We start from the raw sequence: 11,204 nt of genomic DNA, 5'->3' as shown, positions 1-11,204 counted from the left end.
GAGCAGAAAAACATCATCTCTACTCTTGCAATTACATAGCCGAAACTCTACCAAACCCTATACAGAAAATTACTTAGCCGATTCATCCACCACAAACCATAAGAATCATTCCATCCAACCACCGATTTTCCCCACACTGGCCGAATCTTTCAAGGTTGTAAAAGTGTGATTTTCTCATGGCTTCTTGTATTATTTTCTGTATAGTTTCGAACTCTATTGTAATATACTTTTCGATTTTGGTTTTATTTATCAAACATGGTTTTCGGATTTCTTTGTGATCTTTGATTGTTCTATGTTTTGATTTGTAACTTTTTGAATATATGATGATTTCGTGATATAGGTTTTGGGGCAGTAGCATGTTCTTATGTGTTTTTGATTTCTAATTGATTAATTGTCATGAATTCGTGCATCTAAATCAATCCTTGAGGCTGTCACGGCCATGGTTGTCCTTAAGGTGCGGTTTCATCTACCATAATAATTTTGGATCAATTCATACGCAAAGTTGTCTTGGTCTCTGTTATTAACTTAGGGCGGATATAATTCTGATAATTTGCATGCTAATAGGATGAGTGACGCCATGCCTTAGATCATGTTTCCGATTGACTCGTGTGCTAAAGGTTTTCTTGTTTAATCTCTACGCAACGTGTCTTTAAATGAGTTAGCATTCATGTTTAGGATCAAGCGCAAAGATGGTTCTAAATACTTGAGGAGTCTTAACAATTAGATAACCGCAAAGGCTCTAATTAGAATCGGAATTGGTTAGAGTCTAGGATAATTTGAACATTGCTGCCCGGCCTTGCATGAAGTTGTTATGTGTTCTTGATGGTTTTTCGTGTTATGTGTTGCATGAGTATGTTGATCACTTGTATATAATAATCTTAGGTTTAATTTTCAGTAGGTTATTTGTTAGAATTAATCAATCTTAAACCCCCAATATTTCAATATATATATGTGAATACTTGTTTATAAGTTGTTTGGTTTATCTTCTTTCGATCGCCCTTTGGTTTCCCCGGCTAGAACGATCCCTACTTGTCCATATTACTACGATTGCAGGGTAATTAAATTGAAGTTGTTTGACCCCGGTTACGCGACACGTCAAGTACATAGATAGATAGTTACATAGGCAATATAATGTAGTTACACAAGTGAAAGTGTAGCATGTATGTAACTATCCAGGTAACTATCAATCTGTAGTTACATGGATAGTTACATAGGCACGATAATGTAGTTACACAAGTGTAGCATGAATGTAAATACCCAGGCAACTATCAATCTGTAGTTACATGGATAGTTACATTGATAGTTACATAGGTAAGATAATGTAGTTACACAAGTGTAGCATGTATGTAACTACCCATGTAACTATCAATCTGTAGTTACATGCATGGTTACATAGATGAATATTTACATAGATAGTTACATACATAGTTACATAGATGGATAGTTACATGCATAGTTACATGGATGGATAGTTACATGGATAGTTACATGCATAGTTACATGGATAGTTACATACATAGTTACATGGATAGTTACTTGCATAGTTACATGGATAAATAGTTACATGGATAGTTACATGTATAGTTACATAGATGGATAGTTACGTACATAGTTACATGGATAGTTACATAGATGTTACATGCATAGTTACATAAATAGATAGTTACATATATAGTTACATGCATAGTTACATATGCAGGATTATGTAGTGTAGCATGTATGTAACTACCCAGGTAACTATTAATATGTAGTTACATGGATAGTTACATAGGCAGGTTAATGTAGTTACACAAATGTAGCATGTATGTAACTACCCAGGTAACTATCAATCTGTAGTTACATGAATAGTTACCTTCTTGTGCCGGTCATGTATGTAACTACCTAGGTAACTATCAATCTGTAACTACCCATGTAACTGTCAATCTCTAGTTACATGAGTAGTTACATGGGTATCTTAATATAGTTACATAGGTAGTTGCATCTCTATGTCGAGGGGTATGGGTTTACGGTTAATTGTTTGGTTTTGAAGTTTATGTTTGTTTTGTGATCTTTGGATGTGTGTTAGTGTTATTCAGTTTACGAATGTTTGCATCTAGATTCATTATTTAGGTATGAGGCTATAAGATGTTTGGCTCAGATAAAATTGTGTGAATTTAAATGAAATTTGTGCTTCTTGTGATGATGATAGGTGATCTTTGTTTTTGCTTTTGTTTTAACTGTTTTGAAACCTAAAATGTAACTACTCAAGTAACTGTCAATTTTTTAGTTACATGGGTAGGTACATGGGTAGTTACATTGGTAGATACATATGTAGTTACAATAAGTGTTTTGAGGTGTGATAAGCAAACATATCAGACAATTTTGTGCAGAAAAAGATGATGGGAAAGAATAACAAAGAAAGGGATACAAAGGATAGAGATGCTGACATACAAGAAGCAAAGAAAAAAAAGAAGGCAGTTGATGAAGAGGCAAAGAAAAAAAAAGAGAAAACAGTTGATGAAGCGGCAAAGAAGAAAAAGAAGACAGTTGATGAAGAGGGTGATGATGAACTGCTGGCCAAACTTTGCAAGCAGCAGAACATGAAGAAGACACTAAAGAAGGATGAAGTTCTGATGTAGATTTTCTCTAGTTTAGTTTTAGATAGGAAGCATTACAGATCATACATTGAGCTAATTTTTCAATATATAAGGAGTAGTAGGTTCAGAAAGTTGAGAGTAAAGTGTTCTATTCTTTTTGAATAGCTACATGAATGATTAAATGTTTTGAAAAGATTTCAATTAATAGACATTGCTTTGCTTTCTTTTGCATTCTGTGTATGTCAATACATGTAACTGGTTATGTAGCATGTATGTGACTAACTATCTATCTATAACTACATGGATAGTTACATAGGTAACTTAATGTAGTTACATAAGTCAAGTAAATAATAATTGCAGCGTGCCGCTGCACCACGACGACACCGTTCCGCTGCTTTTAGCATGTTGTTGAACCACGACGGACACTTTATGCTTCTTGGCCATAACAACATACTCAAATGCAAAAGTAACTGGACATGTAACTAGTAAATGCAAATGTAGCTGACCATCTATAGTTACATGGATAGTTACATAAGTAGTTTAATGTAGTTACACAAGTCAGATACACATAATAATTACACAATCCAAATGATAATATGTAACTAGTCAAGTAACTGTTGAAATCAACGTAACTGACTATGTAACTGTTCATGTAACTAATCATGTAACTGTTCAAATCCAAACAATTCTCCCTCGCCTTGACTCATCAATCCCTCTGACTCCTCTGTAGGCTCTTTGTCATTCCCGCCTGATTCGTCAACCTCCTGGTCTTCGTTGGCTTGCTGGAGAAGGGTGCCGAGGAATGGCTTCGAAACCAAAAGGAGAACCTCCAAAACATCAAAGAAAGAGAGCTTAGACATTAATTTGCTGGAGAAACAGTGCATATGCAAATACATGCGAAAGAGAGAACATTAGTTTGGACAGATAAACTTGTATATTAGACACATAATAACAAAACTAGTTTGTGTTTCTGGTATTGAATGACAACAATTGACTAATTTTATTTGGCTGATACACCATGTTACAATTACTAAAAAGGCAAAGGAAAGCACTAAAAGGCTCTGTACACTTCTGTTAACCAGCAACATGTTAGTCAATTGATATAGATGATATACAAATTTCAATATATGATCAACTACTAGCATTTGACACATTTGAATGGGATGTAGAACTACAAAGTTTATACATACTGATATTGCTTTATTCATATAGAAAGTGACATAAAACTCATTGTGTAAGAGTTCTAAAAGAAAAATAGACGATTATCTTCATCTGTATTTGCATGTTTGTCACTTGCAAAAGAACTGCAATTATAAAACACTCATCCAACCAATTGATCAGACTTATATATACATCATTGTAACCAATTTATCTTGCAGAAGATCACAGTAAACAGAGTGAATTCATTAGACATAAGTAAAAGAATACCACCACGTACCCAATGTCGTAATCCTGCTCAATCTGACTTTGAAGTTCTTTAGCCTGACAATATTTATATCAAAGAGATTCAGAACAGTTGGGCACATCAAAATATTAATGAACATAGGACTTGTTTCTGCTTGAAGCCAAACTTACAGTTTCCTCATCAAATCCATCATCAGTATCAGGTATCTTAGGAAGGTTGAAGAAGTTAAAGAAGCTTTCACAGTCTTCAGTTTTAGTTATGGGTTTAGCATTCTTTGATCCCTTTCTTGGCTTCTTCTTCAAGATCTTCTGCGTCAAGCTCTTCCCAGGATACCAATCAATCTCCGTTCTATAAGATAACCCAATTTTTTAGAAAAACAAAACAAAATTTATAAAGGAAATAAAGGAAACAAATACTTTACAGCAGCAGTTAATAGAATTACCCAATTGCCTTCTCCAAAATAGGTTCATCGTCATCAATCATGAGATACATTTTTGTCAATACAGAATTTTTGAAATAAGGATTGGCATTGAAGAAAAACTCAAGCTTGAATCCTTTTGGTTCGTCTATCCTAGACCACTTGATATCCTGGAGGTACTTCAGAGCCCCTTCATCACGCTCTGAGATCTATTCTAGTATACATTTGATCAAATTTCTGCATTTTATTTTTCCAAAAAGAATACAAGAAAATGTGTTAAAAAGTTTCCCCACCTCCTCAGAAAGAACTTCATTGGTCTTCATTGCCGTGAGCCAGAAATCTGACACCCCTTTCTCTGTGTATTCTTCAACTTCAGTTACACCGTTGACAATTTCGTACCTCGGCAATCAACCATCATATTAATCAATCAGACAGGCATACATCAACATTGCATATCACATTCAAGCCAATTCAGAAACACCAATTTCAGTTATTTCTAAACAGGGATCTGTAAAGACATCATAGACATTCTAAATAATGACAACTTGTCAAAGTAGAACTCAGCGCCTGTTGAAAGCCTACAATACCTTAGTGTAGAGAGGTTCATAGAGCTTCTGGTATTTTGCTTCCAATGCAGCCCTCTCTTAGAAAAACATCTTTTCCAACTCATCATGTTGGCTCTGCAAAATACAAAATAAGTGTGCAGGATTATATTAGTTCTTTGATTCACCGGTGATGTGACATGACGAGGAGGGGGGACACGGCGGGCCTTGACAGATCTGATAAGGTGGAGTGGATGATGCCGTCGGTGAGCGTTGTCGACTAGCGCGGCCTAGAGACATAGGGGATGGAGAGGGAGATGCGGCAGAGATGTCGAGAAACATTCGAGCTTCGATTCTCTTTCACCGGAGCTCATCACCCCCAAAGCCACATACATGACTGCGACGCTGAGAGGAAGCTATGTCCACCGGTACGACGCCGTGAGAAAGGGCCGTCGGGTTTTTAGATCCTTGAGACGCTCACTGATCTCAGAGAGATGGGCAAGATAGAAGGGTATAAGCGTCAATAAAAAAATTTTAGGTGGACTGTTATATCATTTAATAACATTAGAGGTAACCATTTTATCATCTAATATGTTTTGAAGGTTACCTTTTTATCACGTGAAACAATTAAAGATTTTTTTTATCATTTGTGTTTGTAAATGGTAGTTTTGTGTTATATGCCCAAATAAATTCCTTAGACGCCACCCCACCCGAAGCTACCAACGATTACAGTGGACAAGAACCGATAGAGGTTCAACTGTAACCTAATTTATTCCAGATGTCTCAATACATTCTTACAGTCAACCTCAAGAAGAAACGACACTTTCAAACGCTATATATATGCCCAAATTACCAGCATATATGCATATGTAACCTCTCCATTAAATTGATAACAAGAACAAACTGACGTTAATTTAGTCTCTGAAGCGACATCATAACCATGACTCACCACACGACGTACACGACCAATGATACCAACCTACCAAAATTCTAAACCCTCGCTCAAAGAGAAGGCCTATAAATTATGTTGAAAGCTGCGATACTATAAATTCTTCCAAATAGAATATCTGATGCTGATGCATTTCTTGGATAAAATTATGTTCAAGAATGTCTTCCAAATTCCTAATTCCCAGTCTTAATTCTTTGCCTTGTTGGGTTCGTCTTCATTAGGTTTATCCATTTATGTGTAAGGCTTCCTATTGTTCGATCACTTCATAATTCTATGCACTTGTCCAATTGTTTCCCGACCTCTATCGGTGGAGGAACTTGTAAAAAGCAACTAATTATATAGTAAGGCGTGGCTTAATCATGGGACTGAAGTTAAAGACTGCTGCTACTTGTTTATAGCTCAACTCGTATATTCAATCCTATACAATTTCGATCTTGGGAGCTAATATATTAAAGCATGAAGAGTTTGTCAAAGGCTGTAGTGGACTTTGTGAAAGTAAAAGGCTTGTTCATCAATCTGTATTTTTGTTCTTTTTAATTTGCTGCTATCATATTTATTTAGACACCAGTGATTATTGATTGAATACATTTGGTTGACTATAGTTAGCTGGTTTTGGATATTATTCATATATAAGATTTAGTGGAGATTATGTTGTCTTGATATATTGTTGGGTTTCATATGATTTGTATTCTGAAAGATTTGATCGGCATTGGTTATACAACATAGAACTACTTGGTGTTTTGCTTCCGACGACTCAACGGCAGCCCTACATGGTCGGCGGCGCGAGTTGACTTGTAGTAGCTAGCTAGGTTATCTGTGTTGGTTTGAGCTTGTATTTTGGCCCTAGTTCTAGCTAGTTGTATTTCAGTTTATGGTATTGTTTGCGTTTTCTACTTCTGATTAAGAGTAGATGTGAACTGTTGCATTTAAGTTTCTGTATGTATTCGGATCCGACCTGTTTAATTTGGGTTTCATTATCTTAAACAAAAAAGAATTGTTCGAATAGAACATGTGATGTTGTCATGTTGATGTACTTAATTCTTAGATAATATTGAGTTCAAGATCGTAGTCTTCCTAATTCGCAGTCATGACTCATGATTCTTTTGCCTTGTTGTGTTCGTCTTCATTAGCTTATCCAATTATTTACAAAGCTTCTATCCTAATTCTTTGCTTTTCTATTTCTTCCTAGTGTTCATTGTTTCTTTACTCAATAATTATATGCACTTGTCGAATTGTTCCACAATCTCTATCGGTGGAGGAACTTGTAAGCAACTAACTTATTAAGGCGTGGAACAATCATGGGACTGACGTTAAAAGACTGCTGCTACTTGTTTATGTCTCAACTCCTATACAATTTCGATCATGGGAACTGATTAAAGCATTAAGAGTAGTTTGTCAAAGGCTTTAGCGGACTTTTTGTTAAAGTAAAAGGCTTGTTCATCAATCTGTATTTTTGTTCCTTATTAATTTGCTGCTATCATACTCGTTTACACACCAGTGATTATTGATTGAACGTATACATACAGATATATATTGGGTTGACTATAGTTAGCTGGTTTTGGATGTAGTATATAAAAGATATAAGCAAATAGAATACTCACATTACAAATTAAACAACGATCTATTCGATACGCGACAGTGATAAAATGCAAATCAATACTCATATTTTTATGTTTCAGAAAGGGCATATATATGAGAATTATTTACTATATATCTATTTGGGTCGGTTACAGTTCACTTGCTACAGTGGTTTACTGTTCACATGTTGTTCACATGCTACAGTGTTGGGCCTAGCTGGGACTTTGTCCTGGCTGTTGCAATGTCCAATTTGCCCTCCACTTTTGACTTTTTTCTTCACTTCCAGAGCTTTCTTGAGCCTTCCGTTTTACTCTCTCTCTGTTGTTTTTTTTTTTTTCATGTCTCAGTGTATCACCCTTCGTCTCGCTCTGGAACGCTTTCGTTAACCAACACAGCGATCTGGGTTTATACCTTCTTTGTGTCAGAAAAGATCAACGCCTTCCTCTCAGTCTCCAACGCTTCGTTCTCTATCACAACGATCTAGGTCCCTTCCTCAAGCGATCTGAGTTGTGATCCCTTCATTGGAGACCTGAATAGTTTGGGTAATTTTCTTTTATCTTAATCTTCAAATTTATTTCTCGATTGTTGCTTCTACGTTTGTTTTGGATTTCTTACTTTTGATTTGCAATTCGGATCGTGGTTTCTGACTTTTTCTATCGGTAGGGTTCTGCAATTTGCTGGGTTTAATTTGGTTTGGTGAATTTGAAGCTTCGAGCTGACCATCGCAAGGTATTGCTTCTCAATTTGAATCCAATATTTGGGTTTTCTGCTCGAATTGAAATCAATGCTCTTTACTTACTTGATATGTTGTGCTATTGATTCTTGATTTGGTTTTTCATTTAAGTCTATTAACCTCAAAAAATTGAGAGGTTTTCGCAAGATGTGTGTAAAGCAAGATGAGAGGTCAGACTAAAAGTTTACCTCAAAAAATTGATCACAACAGATATTTTCAGATATGATTGCTGTTATTTGTCTTTTCCTTCTGTTTTTTGGTGTTGCTAAGTGTATGATGAGAGATATTAGAATTTAATCTTTGTGTTGTGGTTTCAATGATTCCAAGCACGCGAAAGCATACATGCACTACCAGAAGAAAGACTTTAGCCGACGAAAAAAAAAAACCAGGCCGACGAATCAATTTTTCGTCGGCTAAAGCAGACTTTAGCCGACGAAATTTTCCTTCATCGGCTAATTTATATTTTCGTCGGCTAAAGTTCTTTATATTCACAGATCTGGACAGCAGCTCATCTGAGAAAAAAAAACGGGAGAAGAAAAAACGGGAGAAAAAGTTTGGGTGTTGTTGAAATCTGTCCATAATTAAGAAGTGGAGCTATATATAGGTACGTACATGTGTATATATGTTGATTTTGAGTTTTATTTGAGTTTATCGATTTTGAGTGTGATTGAATTGATAGATTTTGAGTACGTTGGATGTATATATATATATGTGTGTTGATCGATTTGGTTGATGATTTGATAATATATATGAAGTTGTTGTTAATAAGTAGTAGATATATATATATATATATTTTAATTAATTTATAATATTGTGTTGATGGTATAAAGTTGTTGATGATGATTTTGTGATGATATTGATATATATAATATTGTTATGTAATTATTAATTAAGTATATCTATATATATATATGTCTGTTAATTAATTTGTTATCAATTAGTTGTAGTACGTAGAATATATATAAATGAATTGAAATTTTATATATGGCATAGAATTTAATTAATAATTAGCTAGCGTTATACATATATATTTTGTTATATTTTCAGGATATGGATAAGAGTTGGATTTCGCTTCTAAAATGGGACAAAAGATATGGTAAAGGAATTATGAGTTTTCTGGAATATGCGCTGGCTAATGCTAACGGGAATACAATTTTCTATTGGCCGTGCACGAAATATCAGTGTCGCAACGATATGCATCGATTTGCGATTGACAAAGTATGGCAACACCTGAAGAGTAACGGGTTTTGGGAGAAGTACACATGTTGGTTATATCACGGTGAAACATCATCAGGGGGTCCGCATGATCGTGGCCAATTTTCTGAGACGGGCAGTACATCCAACGATCCAACAACGGCCTTCATCAACGACATGTTTCCTTATGAGAGCGGTGTATGCGCTCAAGGACAGTATATGCCTGACCCGGTGCAGCTCTTCCCTAGAGTTGTCAACACTGCTGGTATTGACAAGTACAACAAACTGCTTGCTTTTCAACAGACCCCTGTGTACCCTGGTTGTCAGAAGACCGTTCTTGAAAGTGTGATGGACGTAACGAAGCTTAAAGTTGAGACAAAATCGACTGTGAAAGCTGTTAATGATTATCTACAATACATTGCTTCGATGCTGCCTCACGGTCATCGTCTTCCTACCACTCATCATAAGGTCCGATGTATCCTGAAAGATCTTGGGCTTTCCTACATCAAGATCCATGCATGCAGATATGACTGCGTTCTCTTTTGGGGTAAAGATCCAGAAGGAAATGACCTTGGTGGCCTTGACGCATGTCCGGTATGTCACACTGACAGGTATAAGCTGACTCCTGCAGGCAACAGGAAACCTGTAAAGATACTTCGGTATTTCCCTTTGAGGGATAGGTTGGAGCTGTTGTACATGTCTTCACACACGGCCGAAGCTATGAGATGGCACGCTGATAGGGAATTGCGTGACGAAGATACCCTTATACACCCTGCTGACGGGGAGGCTTGGAAGCATATAGACAGGGAGTTTCCTCATTTTGCGTCAGAGGTCCGAAATGTGAGTTTCGGGCTCTCATCCGACGGGTTCAACCCTTTTGGCAACATGAGTCTTCAATACAATGTATGGCCGGTGATTTTGGTACCGTACAACCTTCCTCCATGGATGTGCATGAAGAAGGAATACAATATGTTGAGTTTGTTGATTCCGGGGCCCGGTTATCCAGGGAAGTGTCTCGATGTGTATTTGAGACCTTTGATTGAAGAGCTTAAATTTTTGTGGGACGTTGGTCATCTCACTTATGACAAGTACATGCACGAGATGTTTCAGATGCATGTCATGGTTGTTGGTACCATCAGTGATTTTCCTGCCCGTGGGATGTTGTCGGGCAACGTTGTTAGGGGTTACAAGGCTTGTCCAGAGTGCCTTAGCGATGAGGGGAGCAGCAGTCATTGCAACAAGATATGCAAATTGGGTCACCGTACTCTCCTTCCATATGATCACGAATGGCGGCTCGATGCACAGGCATTTGATGGGACCATAGAAAACGGTGTGCCTCCCAGAAGATGGACGAGGGAAGAAATTTTAGCAGTGCTTAATGAGTACGATTTTGGGCAGCTTAGCAATCATCCTAACATTGTGGCGGCAATACCTGAAAGACCCGACAGGTACAAATTTTGGACACATAAAAGCATATTCTGGGAACTCCCATACTGGAGTAAGTTGTTGATCATGCACTACCTAGATGTGATGCACATAGAAAAAAAATGTTTGCGACAATGTGGTGGGCACAGTGCTGAACTTGGAGGGGAAGACGAAAGACGGTCCTAAGGCACGCATTGATCTAAAAAAAATGCAATTAAGAAGACATCTGTGGTTGAAAGAAGGGAAGAAAAAAATGCCTCAAGCTCCTTACACCGTGAAGCCTGACCAGAAGAACCTAATTTTCAGGTGGATGAGTTGTGTGAAGTATCCTTCAGGCTATGCAGGAAATATAGCCCGGTGTGTGAACTTCCGGGACAATAAGAT

General features: G+C 36.9%; 1 protein-coding gene and 1 pseudogene across 1 annotated transcript in view; one reads left to right on the top strand and one right to left on the bottom strand.

Annotated features, from left to right (window-relative positions):
• The window catches only part of LOC101291044, a 3,854-nt gene extending 1,236 nt beyond the window's left edge, over positions 1 to 2,618 (top strand). Inside the window, exon 3 of the mRNA XM_004297828.1 lies at positions 2,370 to 2,618. Coding sequence (XP_004297876.1) covers positions 2,370 to 2,618 — 249 coding nt within the window. The remainder of the gene's footprint in view (positions 1 to 2,369) is intronic.
• Positions 2,619 to 3,232: 614 nt separating this feature from the next.
• LOC101290757 overlaps positions 3,233 to 11,204 on the bottom strand; it is a 22,234-nt pseudogene continuing 14,262 nt past the window's right edge.

This window comes from Fragaria vesca, linkage group LG4 (assembly GCF_000184155.1).
Source record: "Fragaria vesca subsp. vesca linkage group LG4, FraVesHawaii_1.0, whole genome shotgun sequence".
Lineage (NCBI taxonomy): Eukaryota > Viridiplantae > Streptophyta > Magnoliopsida > Rosales > Rosaceae > Fragaria > Fragaria vesca.
This window is presented reverse-complemented; position numbering and strand designations above follow the sequence as displayed.